The 23,026-nt window shown below is 39.5% G+C and overlaps 1 protein-coding gene across 2 annotated transcripts in view; it reads left to right on the top strand.

Moving 5' to 3' along the window:
* Positions 1-2,094: 2,094 nt before the first annotated feature.
* ADSS2 (adenylosuccinate synthase 2) overlaps positions 2,095-23,026 on the top strand; it is a 35,018-nt gene continuing 14,086 nt past the window's right edge. The window contains exons 1-5 of one of the 2 annotated variants that reach the window (XM_069009919.1): positions 2,095-2,338; positions 16,758-16,860; positions 19,309-19,377; positions 20,127-20,177; positions 21,896-21,962. In XM_069009919.1, coding sequence (XP_068866020.1) covers positions 2,177-2,338; positions 16,758-16,860; positions 19,309-19,377; positions 20,127-20,177; positions 21,896-21,962 — 452 coding nt within the window. In that variant the 5' untranslated portion in view covers positions 2,095-2,176. Of the gene's footprint in view, positions 2,339-14,574; positions 14,684-16,757; positions 16,861-19,308; positions 19,378-20,126; positions 20,178-21,895; positions 21,963-23,026 lie in introns of those variants that run through there. The other variant, XM_069009920.1, reaches the window with a different exon arrangement.

Raw genomic sequence — 23,026 nt, 5'->3', positions numbered from 1 at the left:
CAGTACAGTAGCATTGCATGTTCTTGCTAGTTTTCTTGCTTATACTAGATGAGCCACAACAAGTACAGTCAGTGCCTGTTTTTGATAAGGGGCATTAGACACCAGTTGTGTTTGTGCTTTGGTCAAAAGTTACCATGTCTTAGAACTATACTATAAATACAGTTAGTGGATTGTGCCAATAAAGAGTATTTAGTATCTTTTAGTACTAGAATGAAAGCCTCCATTTAGTTTGCAAAGAAAAGGGGATGGATGATGGACCCACATAATACCATATATTAAATAAAGAGTCTAAATCTTGCCGTACCAACCAGTATTGATTAACTCTATCTTCATTAAATATTTACAGGTTTTCTGGAAGTGAAGTGTTTATAGTTTTTTTCCCTAACAAGAAACCATATCAAAACATAATCTCAGAGCTGTCCTACACCAAATAAAAATAGCAGAACAACAGATTCCTGTGTCTGAGACTCTTTGGAAAGTGGCATTACACCAATACCACATTACTAGGACACTATGAACTCAAATTTATTTTGAGATCCAAGGTAATATTTGCTTTGGCAACGATGAAGTGTTAATATGATTCAGCTATACTGGAAAATCATATCCTGAAACAGTCTTGACCATTGCTTGGGGAGTCATGAGATGATCTATGGCCTCAGAAGTGAGTGTACTAAAGCAAAGTTTGCCATTGTGTCTAGAAGACTGGAGAAAAATTACTTCAGCAGCTCCATGTGGCTTTTAGTGACTTCCCACAAGCTCTGTGCAGGGATACAGAAGTCATGATTATGACTTTTTTTTTAGTATAAGCAGACAAAATATGGACTATAAGGTACCTTTAAGGAACTATGCTCTTTGAATTGTATACATACAATTGCCTCCCATTATTTGCAACTGCTCAATATCTTTGTTCTGAACTGAATTCTTTGTCATTGCATCTCTTAGCACTGACATTCAGGATTTATATTTTTTCAGTTGTATTAAAAAAAGAGTTCTCCATCAACTTTGTATTTAATTATGTGTTATATGCCTCTCTAGCTTTACAAGACACAGTTAAACTTTTCTACAGTCGCTTTTATAGATCCTCAACGTCTTGGCTGGAGTAAATCTAAAGGAGCGAAGAAGCAGCTAACATCAAATACTACAGCCTGCCAGACAGCTGGAGACTGTGACTGCTCAGTGACTCAGGTCTTTGAATAACTGTCTTGGCAATAATTATTACAGAATTCTGATTTTTATGCCTTTTTAATAGCTACTTTACACAGAAAAAAAAACCAAAAAACTCTTCCCCCGGGGTCGTTGGTTCTGTGAAGGAGGAAGGAATGAAAACATCCACTGAGACATCAGTTCCACTTCTGAGTGTACATGGTGAAGGCGTTTCTCTGCTATGGTTTTTTCCATTATTGGTTTTTTTTTTTCCTCATGAGTAAGCCTGGGGCCATGTTCCGGTGTCTCTGGAGAAAATGGCCTCTTATATTCAGCCTTCTTTCCCATAACTTTAATTTACAGTCTTGCGATCATTAATCCAGCAAGCCCAGCCGCGTAGGCAATGCTGTGATACACTGCACACACGTGTGCAGGTTTAGCAGCCGTGGCAGGTACCGCGGCAGCTGGAACCCGAGCGGTAACGGGAGCCAGAGCCACCTCTGCGGGACGGCCACAGCATCAGCGCGCCGGCGCCCTCCTCCCAGCCGCCCGCCATGACCGCCCGGCCCGGCCCGGCCCGGCCTCCCGCCGCCGCGGGGCCGCCCGGGGCAACCGCCAAGGCGCCGTCCTGCCGCAGGTGCGGCCCGCGGGGACTACGCGCCCCAGCACGCACCGCGCCCAGCTCCCCGCGGCGCCCCGCGCTGGGGAGGCCGCGCGGCGCGCTGGGTTATGTAGTCGGGGCTGGGAGGCGTAGGTGGGAAGCGGCAGGGGAAAGAGTGGCCGCGAACGGCGGCGGCCGCTCCGGTTTTCCACAGGAACGAGTGGCGAGCTCCGGCTGAGGGCAGGGGTCGGGCTGGCGGGGAGTGGCGGGGCAGGTCAGGCCGATAGGCGGCGGCACCTGGACGCGGCAGCGGCGGCACCGCCCGCCCGCCTGGCGGGGAGGGGAAGGAGGAGGCGGAGGCGGGGGGAGCGGAGCGGCCGCCGCGCGCTGCCGCATGTGCCTGGAGCGGCGCCGGAGCGGGCAGCGCGAGCCATGGCGGAGCACGGCGGCCCCGCCATCCCCAACGGCGAGTGCGCCGCCCGCCGCCCCGGCAACAGGGTCACCGTCGTGCTGGGCGCCCAGTGGGGCGACGAGGGCAAGGGCAAGGTAGTGGATCTGCTGGCGCAGGACGCCGACATCGTCTGCAGGTGCCAGGTGAGGAGGAGGAGGAGGAGAAGGGAGGCGCCGGGGAGGCCGCGAGTGTCACCTTGAGGCGGCCGGCCCCGCCACCGGCCCCGCCGGGGGCTTGTGGCGCCCCGGTTCTACCCCGAGCGCTCGGGGAGGTGCAGGGCCGGCGGCCGCGGGGGTGGCGGGGGCTGCGGGGCAGCGGAGCCTTCCCTGGCGAAAGCCCCGTGCCGGGCTCCGCAGCTCTCCCGCGCCTCCTTTGTCCCGGCGCCGGAGGAAGAGGAAGGCGCCCTCCTCGCTGCCCAGAGCTGGCCCCCGGCAGGAGGAATGCGCCCGGGGTCGCGTCCTCCCTCCCCCTCAGGCCTCCCACTCTTTGTGTCCGGGGGGCGCCGGGAAGGGGCCGCGCTCGGCGGCTCCCGCAGCATCGCCGTGGGGCCGCGATCCCGCCCCGGCAGTGGCGGCCCGAGCCCTCCCGGGCCGCGGCGCCGGCAGCGGCGCGAAACCGACCGCGAGTTGCAGGATGCACGTGGGGGCTCCGTGTAGTCCGCCACAACTCGGTCGTCCTCAGCTAAAACTCGCTATTAAATGACTCGCCTGCCCTTGCTCCAAGATCGTTGTTGTGTCAATGGTATCCTACATTTATCTGTTTATATATTTATATTGTTTTTCTCTATATGGAGGCCTTATTCCGGCCAAAGAGCAAAAAAAGCGAGTCTAGCCTGCAAGCACAGTAGTCTTAATACCTACGTTAAAACAACACAGATCTGAGGAGATGTTTCTCTTAACATCTCTAGTAGAGTAATTCTGTAGAGCACAACACAGTGAGGTGAAGCCACACGCAGGTTTTTCTTAAAGTTAAGAGATACAGCAGCATAAAATGCCTACAGTATGCACAGGTTTCGTGTAAGTGTTGTTATCTCAGTGCTTTTGTTAAATGCACAAATTAAATTTGTTCTTAAATAAACATATTTTGGACGTGCGTACCATTCCCCAAAGAGTGCAAACGCTGAAGGGTTGTTATCCAATGAGAACTGCACTTAAACTCTTGTTTTCAAAAGCAAGTCAGCTGCAAAGCTGACAAATCAATACCTTGAACTTCAGAGAATTAAATTTTGAAGTAGGCAAATATATTCTTAAGTGGCAGTTTTCACAAATGAATTATTTTTTCCACTTATATGTTTTTAGGTTTGGTTTTGTTGGTTTTTTTTGGGTTTTTTTCATAACAAAATCTGATGTGATGCTGTGGTATGACTGCCTGGCTTTGTGGGTCGTACAGCAGAGTGACTCAGTTTGTCTTTTATGACTTCGTTCTTGGAACTTGAAGGGCACCTAGGTGAGTGTGTATGTTTAACGATAAGAAGTTTTGGAGGAGAGACAAGAGAGGCAAACAGTGAATTTCTGTGTGCACGTGTCTTAATGTACTTGTTACTTGTTTTGAATCAGCTGGGTAAAGGATGAAGAAAAGGGAAAAATTCTGACGTTATCTCAAGCTTGAATTTCATGAGCAAGCCATGCACTTCTGCCATTTCTAACAGCTTGTTGCTCCTGATGAAGGAAGTTTTTCTTCCTCCTTTCTTCCCTTTCCTGTTGATGGCCGTGCTCCCCGAGTCTCCACCCATGCACTAACTCTGGCATTTGAACATGTCTGTGAGTTGATTTAACTCATCAGAGTGGCAGGAAACTGTTACTTGTTGGATTTACTTTCTACTGTTCAATAAATAAAACTGGATTTTATTGGTTCAGAGGACCTTGGTGAAAAGAGGGGCTCAGGACAGGGTAAGCACAAAGAATGATTTCTCAGAATGAGAGGAGAAAACAGGAATATTCTCTTTCAGTGGCAATGATGAAATTAAATAAATTTTTTAAGTTTTTGTTACTGCTGGTTAATTAGAGTGTGATCTTTGTGCTTTTTGTAGTGTTACAAGTCCAGAAAGAAAGATAGTCACACACTTGGTCTGGCCCTTGCTAATATCAGCTTTCTGTAATTGGAGCTTCTGATTCTTATTTCACCATTATACTCTTACTTATTCCAGGATGGTTCTTTCTGTTCATCATGCAACAGAGTTGCTAGAATGCCTGTGGATGACGTCAGATATTTCCAGGGTGCTCTTGTGGAAAATTTATTAGTACAAGTGTGGGAGGCCTAGGAAAGTTGATGTAGCAGGTCTAAGGTGTCTTGGAAAGTTGTGTTGTACTTGAAGTGAAACACTCCAGGGTTCTTCTCACTGTCCCTTGTTCTGGGCAGATGCAGAGCATGAAAATGGTCCCGTCCCAGAAGCGAGACATGACTTAACACTTAGTTTTATGATGCCTGTAGAGGCACTGCAAGAAGTTGTACTCTGAAATCTGTGGCCATGCCTTCTTGTCTCCTAGGTAGCACGTGTGCTGATCACTCCAGTTTGATCAACCAGCTGTGGCATGTGGAACCAGGTGCTTACTTGGGTGCGATTAGCTGAATGAGTGTGTCAGGAAATAAGTTGCATTATGACTCTACTTCTTCTAAATAGCACCCTCTAGAGTATTTTGTCCTGGGTTTAGAGGTCGTGAAAAGCAGTCTTGTGCTCAGAGGAAGAGAATGGTGTTTTCTTTCCAGAAGACAGCTTCAGAATTTATCAGTGTTATTGCTAGGGTTTCAAAAACAACTGTTTGAAGAAGCTAAGCTAAAATTAAAATATGTCCAGGGGCTGCATGTATATAGTTGCTAATGCAACTGCCCTGGCAACTATGATAGTTTTGTGAAGATGCTTAGGACTCAGATACAATTAATACACGTGTCTGCATGACAGAAAAAGTATACACTTGTTCTTCCACTGTAAAATCTTAATTGCTCTTGATTTACTCTAGAAGGTACCTGGTGAAATGATACTATTAATAAAATGAATACATTGTTGAGACTTTTGTACTTAAACCTACATCTTGTCTTCAGTGGATTAAAGAACAAAGTCTGTGCACTTGCTATCACATAAATCATAGTTCAGACAGTGAAATAGAGCAAGAATTGGTCTGAGATTCAGGAGTAGTTACCAGAAAAACTATGTTGTTGTATGATTTGATTGATATAATTTCGTCTTTGTAAGCAGCTAGCCTTGCCACCAGCAAACCTGGCAATTTTTGAGGTTACATTGTATTTTGTGAATTCCACAGATAATGGAAAGTTAAAGGCAAACGTTTCTTCTTCTAATACGGACTTCCTACCATTACAGAATGCAGCCAAATTAGAGAATTAATTACCAGGGTTTAATTTGTTAGTGGGAGTAATGGAAATGGAAAATTAATGCAAGCAAGTTATTTTAAATAATTTTTTTTTCAAAACAAATACAGTTCCAAAAGACACTGTGTATCTCTTATATTAACAGCACCCCTTCACCCAATCTACCAGTGTTTACCATGCAGCAAAAAATGTGATGTCTGCACTGCATGATTCTGTTCTCATTCATTCATTTCCTCAGCAAATTTTTGGTCACTTCCTTTTCTTACTATTGGAGGTAGTTGATTTATTCAGAGAATATAATTCACACAAGTGAGTAAGATTTCTAAGCCTTCACTTTATTTTTTATGCCACATTTCCCATGCTAAAGATTCCCATTTTCCTGCTTCTTTAGTTCTGTCGTACATATTGTTGCTACTTCCAAGCAGAATTGCAGCTTCTTACCAGATCTTCTCATCTGGTTTCAGTGTGATCTGCCTGCTGTGGGATCACATAATTCCACTCCTGAACAGTTAATGCATAGGAATTGTCGTGTGTGGAGTCTTCATACTCCCTTTTCTGCCCAACAGCAGTGTGTACAGCAATGCCACTGCTAATCACTTGATATGTGGCAACTGGAGTGCAACATCTAGAGAAGTTTTCAGTGTGCAGATCCTTGTGGTTAAGCAGTTACCATCAATCAGCTGCTGACTGAATTCCTCACACCAATGCTGCCTGATACCTCTATATCACTAGTCTTTATATGGCTACTTTAAAAAAAAAAAAAAAAAGGAGTTTTTTTATCTTCCATTTTCCAAGCCCACTGTTTTTCTAAATATTCTTGTTTGAAAAATGGGTTAGTCTAGAGTCTGTGCAAGGCATGCAGATCTAGGAATAGCATAATCAATAGCTGTTGGTGCTTATTTTTTAGCTGCTCAGGAATTCAGTAAGTGATTCCTAGCTAGAGCTTTCTTTAAGTGCTGGGTGCACGGTTGGACCTTACAGTGGTTGGCAGCAAGCCAGCGGTGTGCTCTGGTGAGGAAAGAGAGTCAGTAAAATGAAGTCTTTGGCCTACCCCATCAGTGAGTCCTATGCTTTACAGACCTGCTTTAGAGCATCACTGGCAGGTGATCTCTTATTACTGTAAACATTATTTTAAATAGAAGAACAGTTGAAATGGGATTTTCCATTTCATAAAGTTTGTACTATTAACAAAGAAGGCCTTAAAAGCACTGAAGAGCAAATTATACCTTGATCTACTGGGTTCTTAGTGCTCTTTCCACCTTGCTGTTACCTGTTACTACAGAAGCTTAATGTGTTTGTTACTGAGATGCAGTACTCTGTAGCAGCTCATTAAGATTTCCAATGTATATTTATTTCTACTGTACTACCTCACACATTTGGAAGGTGCTTTCTGTAAGTGTTCCCAAAGTCACTTTTTGTTTTTCATGTTCTTTCTTGAATATTGTGATTGCAGCAAACATTGGTGGGGTTTTGTGCATTGAAGCAGTGCAGTGCTGGACATATCTGTGCTTTGAATTTTTTTCTTGTTCCTTATCTGCCTGCCTCATTTAATCTCTTTTATCTCTTAGAGATAGGTTGGTCTTTATTCTGGACTTGAGTAATGAGTCCTGTTTCCTACCTAGCATATATAGGCATTGCAGCAGAATAAAGTTTTGCAGGTCAGGTGTACCAAAGTCAGAACCTCTCTAAAGACTATTTCTGAATAATTCTTTCAGTGGTAGTTCTCAGAGCTAATTCTATCAGTATAGAGAATTGGATGGATTTTCTTGAGATTAATAGACTTCAGTAAAGTTAATGTTTTATTTGTTAGGAGAAAAGAGGTGAATGTGTAAAACATAATGTGCTTATTTTGTTCTATTCTGCCTCAAACCACATTCTTGATCTTGTTCTGATGCAACAACACTCTTGTACTACACGTTGAAAAATTTCTGAAGTCTAACCAAAGTTTGAGAAACCTTTATAAAATGTGTAACATCATGGCTTCTTGAACTAGGTTTAGATCTTGCAAACATGAATGGATTTGTAAAAGAAGAAAATGGCTAGCTCCTGGGTGCTGTTTATACTGAAATTCAGTAGGAGGTTATGCACTTAGAGTTTGTTAGCTGTTTATTCACTGGGGATGGAGAGGGGAGAGAGAGAAATTAATTGCAAAATATATGAGAATATGAGTCAATGAATTAGTATCAAAACATTTTTGGTTTTTAAAATTGTTTATACATTTTTTAAAGGAGGATGGTTTGCAGTCTTAAGTTCAAAATAGATTTTTGACAATATGTCTTGAAATGAGAAGTGAGTAGCATAGTAATTGCAAAGCTGTTCCTGCTTAGGACACATCACGGGGTTCAGATATCTCTCCTTGCTAGACTGATGAATTTTTTTAAGGTGTACTCAGCGTTCCTAGCATGGTTTGATTGTGGCAAGAAGCAGCCTTTCATGTGTTTCTTGTAAGCAATAGTAATATCCAGCTTTCTGGGCGTATTTTTGACTTTTCATCTAAGAGTTAAATGAAAATGTTTACAACCACGTGATGCCGAAGCAACATTGACTTGCTTCTTGCCCAACTTGGCAGTCACTTGGATAGCTAGCTCAGAAACAACAGTGGTTGCCCTGAGCTAAAAATGAATGTTGGAATGTGGTAGCAATAAAAGTAAACTGTAGAAAAAATTATGCACACACACATCTGATGGAGAGGGTTGAAAGGAGTGTATGGCTTCTTCCTTAACATTGCATGAGATAACATCTCTTTAAAGTAGACAACTAATTTTTATTCTAGAGGAAATAACTTGAAAGACTTCTTTGCTCTTCCCTGAGGCATCATATTTTTGAGATAGACAACTTGGCATGATCATGTCATAAGAAAAGGCAGTGATTGTCATCATAGACTTTTTGGGTAGATGGTTCTCTTAAATGCACATGTCAGTATTTCAAAGCTGCTCTGAATACTCTTGTATTTAGTTACCAGTTTAGAGAGCCATTTCACAATATGCTGTTAATCGTAATTTTAGTCTGCTTTCCTCAAATCTTTTTTTCCCTAAGCACCTCCACTGCTAGGTAAAGTTGTAGTAATGCAGACCAGTCTTAGCAGCTATGAGAGGACTGCTGGAGGTGAGGGGATTTGAACTGCTGTCTTCATGTGTTCAGAAGAGATTTAACTGTTTTGGTGGTTATGCTAACATCTAGTCTGCCCTTGACTAATAAAGGTATGCTCTGGAAATAAAATACCTGTTTGCAACTTATGTAGATCTAAAATGGAGGAAGATACGCTGTTGTTCCTCTGTCTTAGTTTCACATGCATTGTTTGTGTTCCTGCAATGTTTTCTTACTAGCGTGTTCTGTTCATGTATATGCACATGTAATACTTGGCCAGCACACATGGCACACATATATTCTTGCTCTTTGTGCTCTACACAAAGGTTTTCCAGAACAAGGAATGTTTTGCTGTTTTTTTTTTTTTTTCCTTATAATGAGGAGTCATATTTTTGCTTTCAGTTTATGAACAAGAACTCTGCTTTCCTTTTTGGTTTTGCTGAATATCTAAGTTGGTCCATTTGTGTTTCCTATTAGATTGGTGGCACTTTTTTTGCCAAAATAAAGGAAGGGAAAACCCCCACGTTAAGCTAGAATGAATTTAAAATTAGAAGGGATTGTCTTTCAGTGAATGATGGATATACTGAGTGTGTACATTTTTCCTGAAGGAGTCCTGTGTGCAAGGAATATGGAAGAACTGCAAATTCTTATCCCTTAAACTGGAAAAACAAGCAGTGAAGTCCTTTGTGTACCTTTCAGGCAAACCAGTGAGACTGGCTGTGAACCCAGGAGTAAGGAACTTCTCTGATCAAACTTACCAGAGGAAAAGTGTTCTGATTCAGGATGTCTCTGTAAAGCATTTGAGTAGGGCTTTGTATAATTTTCAGAGTTTTTTTGGAAAGTGAAATTCCATGTTTCCTGAGTTGTTGGCTTCACTCAGCTTCACATGAGCTCCTAAGTTAGCAGGTGTTCCACATAAAATATACCAGAGCTTGTAACACCCAGTTACATTAGGTGAGTTTTGGTAACAGCTAGTTACACACTGTAAACTTGAAGTGTTAGCTGATAAAATTTCTTGTGCTATTTTAGTTCAGTAAGAAAATGATTATTTGGTTTAAAAAGAGCATCTCTCTTTAATCCTGAGAGTTGAGGTCATGTTGCAAAAATGTTGATGAAGTAGTCATCAATTCAGGTTTCTGAACACCAGCATAAGTCATTACTGTTTTGTCAAATTAACTTTATTAAATTATCAAGACTCTTCCAATACTCTAATAAAAAGATTGCTTCTTATTTGTGCAGTGCATCAGCTTAATACATGAATGTTCCTTGGGGGCTTTTCACTAGTAAAGCAATGCAATTCCAGAAGAATTTTGCTGTTAAATATTATTATCAGTGCTTCTTCTTCATGCTTTATTTGTGATCAGAAAGCTATTGCGCATGGACAGTGTAGCAAGCTAAAGAACTTTGTGAAAGTTCAAAGTGAGAAGACTTACCCTTAAAGTTGATCATACATCCTTATGAGTTTACCAGTCTGGGTCCAAAGTACGCCTCTGTGAGAGTTACACTTGTAAAAAATTTTTCCCTCTTCAGAGCTATAAGGAAAAATAAAAAGTGAAAATGCAGGCAGGTGCTTGCATTACTATTGTTGCTAGTTATGTTCTGTTCTTTACCCAAAATGCTGGCAGTTACAGTATTTAAATTTATAGAAAGCAAAAGAAAATAAGTGATTTCTCATAGCCAGGGAAGGTGCTGAAATTATTAGCCTTGAAATTACCATAGATGTCCTATTAGAAACACTGTTCGATCAGTATGTTTAAAATGTGTCCTCTTTGATACTATTGATTAGTCTCCAGTAGTTTTTCCAGTGATGCTGTCTGGACAATGGCACAGTGTTGTGGTAGCTGCTGTGTTTGTGTCAGGTGCACAAGTGTAGTGTTTGTGGTAAGTGTTGCTTTCCAGTGCTTTGATAGTGGCTTTTGGCTAGCAGGAGTCACTTGTTTGATTTATTGATGTTTCAAGCTTGTTTCTAGGTAAAATGTCAGCTAGCAGATAATGACTTTTTCCCCTTTCAAATTAGTATTTTTGGGCACTCAACACCCTTGTAAAAAGGGTGTTTGCAAAGAATGTTTATCGAACTGCTCCCAGATGAGCAATACATGCAGCTGCCTTTGCTATCTTATGACTCCTGTGTGTGCATGTCACTGATTCTGTTCACGTTTGCCAGGATAGATATATTTTAGAATGGTATCTTGGTTTGTGTGTAGTAGTGACCAACCTGTGTGAATTGAATATGCAGATTCTTGGGTGTGGTGCTTACGCTGAGAAGGATTTTTGGGCTACTTGATCTTTAACAAGCTGAGGATAAAACAAACCTTGGGATTTTTCTTTACTTAAAGAAAATAATATCTCTGAGCAGCTTACCAGTGTAAAATATTTTAAAAATGGTGGTTTGTAGAATTATGTTTATAGAAAGCAGGTAGGTATGAGGTTTTGTTACAAGGATTGATGTCAATTTTAACAGTAATAGTGTGATGATTTGTCTATTGGTGGGCACCTTTCTGTCTCCCATAAATTTAGCTCTTCTACATGTTGAATAACTTGGATGTTTCAAGATTACCAGCTAGTGGTCAGGGGTCATCTGCTTTTTCAAGGAAGTGATTGAAGCATACTGCAGTAGTAAAACTGGAATAATGCCTTTCAAGATTTTATATGTTCAGTTATCCTACAACAGGTTTTGTTTAAATATTACAGATTGGGTAATGATCATAGCCTGATCTAACTTTCCCTATTCCACTTGAAATATTTAAAAATAATATTATAATTTAATAGTGTTGAGATTACGCAAGGAGAAAAAAGGCTACTGTCTCTTAATAGGATTTTAAATTGTTCATCCATCAGAGCATCAAACTAAGTCCTTAGACTAAATCCCTGTACCAAAATCACAAAATTGGAGAATGGTTTGAGTTGGAGGGGACCTTGAAGATCGTTTAGTTCCAGCCCCTTCTGCCATGGGCCAGGACACCTTTCAGTAGACTGAGTTGCACAGAGCTCCATCCAGCCTGGCTTTAGACACTTCCAGGGATGGGGCATCCACCACTTTCTGGACAACCTGTTGTAGTGTCTCACCACCCTCACAGTAAAGAATCTTCTCCTGATGCCTAATCTCAGCCTACCCTCATTCAGTTTAAAGCCATTCCCCCTTGTCCTGTCACCACTACATGCTCTTGTAAAAAGTCCCTCTCTAGGTCTCTTGTAGGTCCCTTCAGTACTGGAAGGCTGCAGTAAGGTCATGCCAGAGCCTTCTGTTCTCCAGGCTGAACAGTTCCAACTGTCTCAACCTGTTTTCACAGAAGAGATGCTCCAGCCCTCATCTTCTTCGTGACTCTCCTCTGGACTTGCTCCAGCAGCTCATGTCATGTTGGGACACACAGCAAAGGTTCATGCTTGTTATTCATGATTATTTTCATGCTGTGTCTCTTGATAAATGGAAGGAAATGTTTTCATTCCAATCCAACTGGCACCCTTTTGAGCTGTATTTTACATTGTAATTTGGTAAAGCTGTGGGCTGCTGAAAGCGCTGATTCTTTGGTCACCAAAAATCCTTTGGGAGCAGAGAGAGAACTGTTCCAAGTACTGTGTTGAAAGATACAAGGGGAAAAATAATGGAAGGAAGGAAGACAAACAAACTGAATGCTTTTAACTAATTTTAGTGCTAAGAGGGTTGCTGACTTCTGAAAATCCAATTTTAGAAACCTTAAAGTATGCTTAGACTTCAGTGCTGTGTCTTGATAGAGATGTACAAATAAATGCACTGTATTTAAGTGAAGTATGCTTGGGACTTCAGGTGCAGTGCCTGAGTTAGCCCCCTGACAGGAGCGTAGTATTACTGGCTCTTACTGCTCTTTGTTTTGGGTTGCTGTTTTGTTGCCAAATGGAGAATTGGTTTTGTGTTCTGTTCTTTGTTCTGTTCCTATATACTCATTTTTCTGTGATGAAAGAGGCTTCCTCTGCTACTGTTCTGCAGAATGGGAAGGAAGCATCCCAGTGAAGAAGTTCTTTGTTCAGAGTGCCACTGGAGTCTTATACCTCTCATGTATAAGAAGTCATCGTTCACCTCTGTCAATCCTTTTGTGCATTCGGTCTATTTGTAGCTGAATCCAGAGTGGCCTTGCCCTCAGGGGTGAGTATCTTGGCCATGGCACACTTGTTGGCTCAGCCAAAGGAAATCTTATTGTGTAGGGAGAAGGACAAAAGAAGCCGCTGCTACGTGTATGTAGTGTATTCCAAACTGAGCAAGAGCATCATTTGGTCTTGCTGCACATTTGTCCTCTGCCTGTGTTGGTACACAGTTATTTCAGTTTTCACATATATGGGAGAGAAGTCCTGTTGTTTGGGTACCTAGAAGATTACTGAGATTTGGTAAACTGATTTTTTTATTTAGTTAGCTAGGGAGTATTGCCAGCCTCAAGAAATGACTTGTATATCTTAATTTCCCTCAGGCAAAAGCTTTATGTAAGGTATTGAAGATCATTTGAGCATGAACTTTGTTTAACCACTAGTGAAAATAAATTCCACAGTTAGTTCTCCATTAATAATGTTTAAACATGCGAATCAAAGGAGTGTTAGTTTGAATGACCTAACTGGTCCCATTTGGTTTAGTTTGATGAGGGAGGGGAGGAGGAGTGAGAAATCCAGATGGAAAGCACAGAAGCCAGGAGTGACTTCATCAGATTAAAGCTTAAATTATGCTCAGAGGCAGTAGTTGCCTGCATTAACATCAATTTCTGGAGGAGGGAAAAAACAACTCAAAACAAATTCAAACCCCATAACCTAAAAACAACCCTCCCCTTCACCTCACCACCACTAGAACTCTGAGTTCAGATTTCTGTAATTAGAATTGTTTACCAAACCCATGTTGAGCAATATCTGAGCACACAACATGTGTACACTTTACTGCAAGTTCACTGTAAAGTGTACAGTGTAAACCATTATTTTAATATATTACAACTCATGCTGTGTAACCACATGCTTGCACTTCTGCAGTTAGGGGAGAGTTTGCCTGTAAATCAGCAGAAGAATTTTGAAAATCGAGTTTATGACATGCCATTATTTAAACCCTAAAATAGGGTTTAAAATTAAAAATACTTTTCAAAATGACTCATTTTGACAGAATGACATCAAGAGCGGGCTGGGGACTTGACTTAACAATCTACCAGACAGCTTCCATCAATAGGACTTTTGGGGTTGAATCTTTTCATGTTGTAGGCATCATAATATTATAATCAATAGATTTTGAGATTCAAATTTGGGTCTAATCTGAAAATAAGCTTCTGGAAACCTTGAGGTATTTGTATGGCTTAGGATGGCGTTTCATCACACGTTTTCTACTTTAGTCTCTAGCAAAATCCCTTAAAGTAGAACTGTTCACAGTAAACACACTGAAGTAAATACCATTAGTTTGCTTCTAGGTGAGCATGAGCTCTCTTGCATGAGCAGTTCAAGGTTTAAAAGATAAAATGCCATTTTTATTCTGTCAGCCATGGGGTATTTTTCAGTGAGCATGGAACCAACACACTTGGCATCATCAGCAGTGCAAAGAAGAAATCTTGACACGGCCAGAAGTCAGCAGTGACGCTCGTGATCAGCAGTGTCAGAGGCTGCGTGCTCTACACCTTATTCAAGCACTGTGTCTGCTGAACTTTAAGTTGCCGTGTCTTAATGGCACTGGCAACCTGGCAAATTTTAAGACACTAAGAATTTGTTGTTGATCATGATCTAATTTCTAGAGTTTCTCTTTATGTGACATTCATGTCACTAGAGAACTTTTTTTTTTTAACAAATTGAGAAGCAAAACATGAAATTAACTTGTCCAGCTAGTAGAGAATTTCAAATGAATAGTCATTCACTAATGTTAGTGTTATTTATTGGTTAGTCCAGTTTATTTATGCTGCAGTGGGAGACTTTGGACTTCTCTTCCCATTTGTAAATTACTAATACCTCAGTACTTCAGTGTTGTACTTAGACCTATTGAATTTTCATCTAAAGCACTTCAGTGCTCATGTTAAACTTGTCTAGACTGATATTAGCAGTGAATCTAATAGAAAGGACTAATTTGAAGGAATCTGATGTGGAAGAAGGTAACTACCTCTTTCAGCACAAGTACTTGACTATAAATGATACTTTAGTGCATAACTGTTCTTCTTTGCCAAGCAAGGTTTTGCTTAGCTTCTCAAACATATATTTTATATAAGTATATAACCTAATAGTTCTTAGAATATTGTCTACTTTTGGAATAACTTGCAGTAGCTCAGGAGTATCAGCATTGCATTTCAAAAATAGTTGTAAATGATCTATCTGCTAATGTATCTAGTTAACATCCTTCTAAATCTAACACATAATTGTAGAGTGGTAGACTGCTAAATAATCTTTCTTAAAGCTGTTGAGTAGAAAGAATGCAAACAGGAACAGGAAGTTTATTCCTGAGCATTGACTATTTTCTTAAAAGAATAAATTTGAAAAGCCTGCTTTATGTCTTTGTTCAATATGTTTCATGTGTTGTGAATTGAAAATTTGTCATTCTCTGGTTGAGTCAGATCACTTCCAGTGAAACTCTGCATCTAAAAATCTTTACAGCTACTTCAAGGTAATGTTTACTTCATGGAAAAATTCTACAGTATGTTATTAAAAAATTATTTTTTTATCAATAAAATTTTATTGAATTCAGGCGTTTCCTTTGTTGGATGAAGGTTTGTAGGTTTTCTCTCTTTTCAGAGGAGGTGAAATGGTTGCAAGTCCTCAAATAAATCATGCTGAAATCACAAAATTTTCATTGCTGACTTCAGTGAGATTAGGCTTTTACCTGTGGCATGTGTGTCTGTGTACTGGCACAAATGTTTGATATCTCCAACTACTCTTCGTTTGTATTGTCAGATACAGCTTTATGTATTGGATTCATGCTTTGTAAACATTGTAGAAGTAGTGAGTAGCTGTTGAGTCCATTGCTTAGAAAAGTCCATCTGTGATACAATATTCTGAAATATGTCAGATTTATATTTCCATGGGTTAATAATTCTTACAGTTTCTTCTTTCTTCTTTTCATATAATGCCTTTCTTAATTTTGTTTTGTGCTGAAAGGTGGCTTAGCTTAAAAGTTTTTCTTTAAGGTTTTGCTTCTGTGAAGCAGTTTGTTTAATTTCTGGTGTGAGGTGCCTGTAAAGGATGTTCCTGTGGTTATGACAAACAGAACCATTTTGTATGTAACCTCGTCTTGCACAAATGACTGGGTCACAAGAGAGTATAAGCTTATTTTCGAAAGTACAACAAACAAGACCTGGGGATATTTGGTAACTATTTTGTAATCTTTCTAGTTTCCTAAGCCTTTCTTGACCGTCTTTAAGACTTGGTCACAAGCTGCTTTTCGTATTTTAGATTGATTTCACAGTTTAACAAATCTCTTAATGCTCTCTTTGTCATAATGAAAAGAGCTAGAAATGTTTGAAGTGTTCATTTGATGTAAATGGTTTCTGGTAACTTACGAAACCACAGTTGTTATAGTTGTCTTTAGATTCACTCCTTAAACGGCATGTTTCAGATATAAATTACTTGTACTGCTACAGAACTTCTCTCATCAGGAAAGAGGTATAGAATGAACTAGGTAGTTTTGCTGGTTACTTCATAGAAAAACATTCAGAAGACTGAATCCAAAATTCGGAACAACAAGCCTGCCTGTTGCCAGACGACAAGACTTACCTATCCCAATAACTGAATGGTTTTATACTCTCACTTTAATTGGGGCTTTGGGTTTTTTTTTTCCTTTGCTAAGTTTGCAGTTCCACTCTTAATACTTTCCTTAACTGTAACAGAAAACTAATAAAATTGATGATGGCTTTTAGAAATGTTTGCATATTTTAGAATATTTGTTTCTATCTGATGATTTTAGAAACATTTTAGTCTTACTTCATGCATTTGTACCTTTGATGAACCAAAATACTGTCCAAAGTCTATATGGCAGTTAATACTAATGTTGAAACTGCCCAGTTTGACAGAACAACTTTGGCAGATTTCCTGGGAAAAGGAAATCTCTGAAATCTCTTTTTTCAGTAACAAATGAAAACTGCAGAATCAATTTATTCTTTCTCTCTACTGTGTGTTCATTTGTCTTTAGTGTCAAAAACTATTAACACTTTTTTTTTCCCCCTTCCCCCCACTCAGGGAGGCAATAATGCTGGGCATACAGTTGTTGTGGATGCTGTGGAGTATGACTTTCATCTTCTGCCAAGTGGAATCATCAATCCAAAAGTCACTGCATTCATTGGTAAGTGGGACATCTCTAAAAAACAGTACTGTAGTTGCAGACTTCTGACACATTAAAATAACAAAACGTATCTGAGGACATACAGGATCAAGATTCTTTTTCTTCAATTTTTCATAGGCCTGAACTGTTCTACTGTCTTCCTAATACTGCCCTAGCTCATTTGTGAAGTTTTGATTACAGAAATTTCTATTGTCTTGGGTAGTTCGCCTTTGTTCTTACCCTTCCTATCAATATAAACAGCTGGCTGCCCCGTGTATCTTCATTCTTCCATTCCCTCTTATTTTCTCTACCATTTATTTCTTTTATTCTCAGAATACCTGCTCTCTCTTCTAATCTTCAGCCCTGCTAAGTACTTACCAGTACTTTTTGAACCATAGATCTTTCCTCCCTTTTCCACTGGATTGTGCGATGAATGCTTACTCCAAAAGACTTCTGCACTGTAGACTCATAGACTCTGACTCTAGAAGTCATCTCAGGAGAGTACATTAGAAAGTTTAGGGTAGTGGCAGTACTAGGTGATGTCAGGATCTATCATCTGTTTGCTTTGTGAAAAGGGATTTAGGCTATCTAGTCTGTTGTCCATAAAGAACTACTTGCCCCCTTACACGTCTCCCTTCTTGGAATCCTGTTTCCAGTCCTACATGTTTGGGTTTTTTCCTTTGGATTGCTTGTATGACCAACTTAATAATGCTGTATAGCCCACAGAATTTCCTTCTAAAAATGAAGGTAAACATAAAACATATGTACACACCATTATAACTTTGTGCTTGAGTGCTGTTTCACCAAGCAGGTTGGGTCTCTGGGTCACTAAAGGCTATGACTTACCAACACTTCCGTGTTGCTCTTTTGATACCCAGAGCTCCTGTCCCTTCCACAGTGTACTTCTCCAAATCTGGACTCTGTTGCCATGTTCTTCTGTCACTTCTTCCTGCATCTCATTGCTTTGAGCCTGTAGTGTTGCCTTTCAGCTTGTTATATGTGCCAAGAGCAAGTGGTCATTGACAGTTCGCTAAAGAGCAGCTGGAGAACCTCTGTCACAAGTCACTTGATTCATAAACAGTCCAGCTGATAGTGACTGTATAGTCTGTCAGCAGTAATTCTGTACTTGAAGGGATTTGGTGGTTAATTGCCTCTCTTCAGCTGTTACATTGTGACTTGATAATGGGATAGTTATGGACCAATTGTCCTGCCTAATACTTCTACAGAAATGGAGCCAATGGGCATGGAAACAGATTGGTGTTGATGGTGGGAAGTTTGGGATGTTAACTGTTCCTAGTTTTGAGGGCTGAGGCTGATGATACTACTTCTATTCTCTTTTGATGTTACTGTATTATGATTTTTAAGATTATTGTTTGAAAACAGTAAAAAAGGATGCCGATTTGCCTTGTGTTGTTTGGTGGATTTGGTTGAATAGGAAAGCCCCCATTCTTTAAAAATACAGTAGTTCAGTGATAACTTTTTACAAACCCTCTTACCTGTATCTTCTGTCTTTTGGTCTTGTCTGTTCTGATGTTTTTTCTAGATTCTTTTAGGTATGCCTTGTGTATAAAATCTCTTTCAGAGGAAAAAAAAGGCTTAGGATTCCACTGAAAGAGCATATATGTTAAAAAAAATGGGTAAGGGCAAAATGATTGGAGTATTATGACAGAGTATTCCTATTGTTTAGAACTGCATCTTGAAGGTCATACTGAAGAACTCTTAAAATACTTTGTGTTTTGATGTTTAGAATGATTTTATCAGTGTGAAATTAGGTGATATGCAAATAGTTTTGGATTGCAGATCCCTTCTTTTGCTAGATGTTATACTGGTAGCTTTGAATCTACTGTGTTTGGTGTGACCTTAAGATGGTTCAGTTTTGCTGTGAGAGTGCTCCTTCCTAGGTACTCAGTGATGCTGGTTAATTGTTTGAACTAGTAGTCATTTTCTGAGCAATGTGACAGCTGTAGGAAGGCGAGCTTGCTTTTGATAGGGCTTTTTACTCTGTTATTTTTGCTTGTCTGTTAACAGTCCCACCTCTATGTACAGAATATTCTGTGTCTGTTTACAGCAAAAGAGTGCCTGCAAGGATGCCGGTGTTTATAATGGTGGTAGAAATGTGCTAAGCTTTTAGAAAACAATAGGGTTATTAAAATGAAGTACAAAGAGGGAAGTTAATTTTAGATGTGAGAAAGAGGAAGTTGGATTTCAGACTGTTCTACAATTCTGTGACTGTTTGTACGGATCTAAATTGAAAGTTTGTTGCATTTATTAGAAAGATTCAATGCATGTAGGTAGAAATAAATACTTTAGGAGCAAATCTGTCTTTTAGACAAATTTCTAAGAATCAAAATTGCATTAAGTTAAAATGAAATACTCTACACACAAAACATGAAGTGTCTTTGAATTGTTTGAAATATACTTCCCATGCTCAATATAATTCACTAAATTTTGTATAATGATTTTTTTCAGGAAATGGTGTTGTAATTCATTTGCCAGGACTCTTTGAAGAAGCCGAAAAAAACTTAAAGAAAGGAAAAAGTGAGAATTTGAAGATACTACTTTTAAAATAGTTTGTGGGACACTCCTCAAATGATTTAGATGGAGGATGCCTCTGTAGAGGTTACATACAATGTATTTTACCACAACTCCCTTTAGCTTTTGCTTTTTGACAGGAGTCTTGCTAGAAGTGCCAGAGCCCTCATGGGAAGGCAGAGAAAAGGAATCTCTGTGCAGTTTTAGAATATAATCTAAATCAGAATTGTCTGCAGACATTTTTCTTTGCTTAAAAAAAGCAAATTTAAAAAGTGAAATGGCTTTTTTAAAGTGTGTTAACCTGTTCAAAGTCATTTGAGCTCTTATGATATTGGTGTACACTTTGATGACCATGTTAATGTAAACAGGTGCTTTGGTAATCGCTTCTTGATTCAGAACTCAGCTTTTGGATACTTCGTGTTATGTCTATAACCATGCTTAGCAGCAGTCTACTGTAAGTGGGGTAATCAGTGGTCTAGATCATTCGGAACCAAAAGAGCTACTAATTGTTTGCTAAAATTCAGGAGCTAGTAGCTTGAATTCTAGTAGCTTGAATGAGCTGATTTTCTCAGCTTTATAGGTTAATGCCAAGTTTTAATTACTGAAATTACTTTTTTTTTGCTCTGCAATGTGATTGCTCAGTCTTAAAATAGATTGACTGAAGACTAAGCATGAAAAGTATTTATACTTTATACATCAGAAGACAAAAATGCTATACAAAGCATAATTTAAACTATTTCATTTTGCCTTTAAAGGACTGGAAGGCTGGGAAAAGAGACTAATAATTTCTGACAGAGCTCATATTGGTAAGTTCCTGTTTGTGGTTTGTTTTTTGTTGGGTTCTTTTTTGTTAATCTTTGCTTTTTCTGGACTTTCTGTGGCAGTAAAAGTGTGATAATTTTTAGCCATCTCTTTATATAGGTCTGTACTTTTCTTTGGATTAAGTCTCCCTGGGCTGCTTTGGTTTATTGAAGGTCCTAGAATAAAATTGTTCACTCTGAACCCTCTCAGGTTTATATTCTAGTGATTTTTAAAATCCTATTCCATAAGCATCACCTGAGCAGGAAAGCAGGTTCACTTTCTAAATCAGAAGCACACAGCAGTCAGAAAGCATTCAGAAGTGAATTGAATAAGGATTCATTTCCCCTTTAGGTGTAAAAGTGGTTTTGCTCACAGTAACATTTCTTCTGGGAAATCAGGTGACCAGATGTGAATTCAAACGAATGGTCTCCCTACCAAGGAAATTACCACATGCTTTCTAAAGGAGATTTTATGGGAAGGACTCGGTAGGGATGGAGAGAATGGCTGCCCTCCTCGCAAGGAGCTTATCAGAGAAACACTGAATCCAGCCTATGCTTCAGACAGCACTGCAGTTCAAAGCCTGAAGTAAAATAGTCTTGAGTCCAATCCACCAACACAGCTTTAGAAACTCTTCCTGCACCACTCCTACCACACCTTGATTACATAAGTTCATCCTTTAGATGTTATTGCTGCTTCTGGTAGTCATTTTCTGGAGATGCACACTGTTTAGGACTTCACAAGATAAAAGGTTGTAACACAGGGTAAAAAAGGTTTTGCTTTTGGTTTTGCTTTGTTTTGTTTTTTACACCAATCTGGAATAGCATAGTGAGTGAACTTATTGACAGTGACTTCAGTGTAAATATGTTTTTTCTTTGGAGTAACTTGCAAGGTTTTGGTCTTTCCCATGCAGTGTGTAGTTTTTAACTTTCAGGAAATAGTACTTAAGAAAATCAGTTAAATTAGTTCTGTTAGCCTATAAGCTGTGCACCAACCCACCAATCTTTGTATTTGACATGAGTCCTGTAAGATTTTGGAAGCGGGGAGGGGTTGGTGGTGTTTTGGGTTTTGTTGTTGTTGTTCTGTTTTGGGGGTTGGATTTTTTTCTTTTATGGTAGACAAAGTATTGATACAAGGGATACTTTGCATAATCTTTGTCATTAATAACAATGCAATACGTAAAAACATAATCAGGGCTTATGAGGTTGACTTCTGTTTACATAACAGACATTGGTGGGAGCTTTTGAATTTCCAAATGTGTTTTAGTTGATGTTGCCTAAAACATAAAGTTGTTTAAAAAATCTATAGAATGAGTGAGAATGCTAACTTGAAGGTCCCACCTAAATTTTAGCAGTATGACCTTTTTTTGCTATATCCCATTTCCAGGATTTTCTTTTAACTGCATGTTTTCTTCATTTATCCGTATGTTCTTTGTGGCCACTACAAAAGCGAAATGGCTTAGTTACTCTGTGGGATGTGTATACTCACTCTGCAAGTATTCTATAAAATGAACACTTTAAAAAAGGTCTCTGAAGAACCATAGAACTCTTCCCGGTGAAAAAATGTAAAAGGGAAGAAAAAACTCTTGTAATTTTATTTGCCTTTCTTCAGTGTGTATATTTATTTTCCACATTGGTAAACAGGACTAGAGTTGGTTCGAAGAAATCATTGCTGATATAATAATTTGTTTCACACAAATTTTCATCTTAAGTTTTTTTTTTCTTAGTGTTTGATTTCCATCAAGCTGCTGATGGCATCCAAGAACAACAGAGGCAAGAACAAGCAGGAAAGAAGTAGGTAGTTTAATTTTGTCAAACATGGGATGGCTTAGTACAAACAGGACTTAATACATCGAATCTCTGTTTTGCTTTGTCAGTGGGTTAAAAAAAAAATTATCCATGTAACTCTTGAATGTGGATTATGCAGGGATTATTTCTTACACTTTATCTTCCAGCGGCTAGTGAAAGATGATATGCTTAATTAAAGGGCTCTATCTCAATGTTTTGCCTCATGAAAAGGTTCCTAGTTTTTAATTTGCTAGTTTCTGCTTCCTAGTGTTTCCATTGTTTACTGGAGGTATTTGTTTCTGTAAAAATATATTTCTCTTTATGAATATTGAAGGACCCCTTTGGCATATCCGAATAACTGAAAGTCAGAAGTGCATGTAGATGTTCACATTGACTGCTACAGAATACTAGTGACTTTCTGAAGCTTTTAAAACTTTTAGAAACTATCTTGCTATGTTTTAAACTTGTGCTTTCCAAGTGCTTCACTAGTTCTTGGGGATAGGGAAAAAGATGGCAGAATTAACAGTGACATATCTACAGCTGGGAAGCAGTGTAGCACTATAGACTTCTCAGATAACAGTAAACTTAGAAGAACTTCCAAAAAGAGAGATTACATTGGTGAAAAGTAATTCAGACATACTTACCTGAAAAATCTTTCATCCATGATAATATAACCTTTAAGAGAGTGTCTGATTTGGGTGTATCTTGCTTCACACTATTTGAGTGATGGTTTGTCAGTTATTTTTACACAGGGTCACTTGCCTGCACTGTACCAGCTCCCTTGTTACCCGCTGGTTTAGGACTTAAAAAGCAAACAGAACATATAGATAGATAGAGAAGCATATACTTCTTTTAATGAGCTGTTATGTGTGCATCAGCTATTCTTGAATGGAGCGCAAGCTGAAATTGCTATATGACAATATTTGCAGTGAAAAACACTGCCAGTCATTCAGCTACTTGAGAGAAGGCACCACTTTATGGGTTAGTGTTAAAGATTGTAAGGGAAAGCCCAATTAATTTGCTTTAAAAAAATCACAGGAAAAAAGTTACGTTCAAAGCAAAAAAAAACA

The sequence above is a fragment of the Aphelocoma coerulescens genome, chromosome 3, assembly GCF_041296385.1.
Source record: "Aphelocoma coerulescens isolate FSJ_1873_10779 chromosome 3, UR_Acoe_1.0, whole genome shotgun sequence".
NCBI classification, from domain to species: domain Eukaryota; kingdom Metazoa; phylum Chordata; class Aves; order Passeriformes; family Corvidae; genus Aphelocoma; species Aphelocoma coerulescens.
Note: the sequence above shows the minus strand (reverse complement) of the source record. Positions and strands in the feature narration are given on the sequence as shown.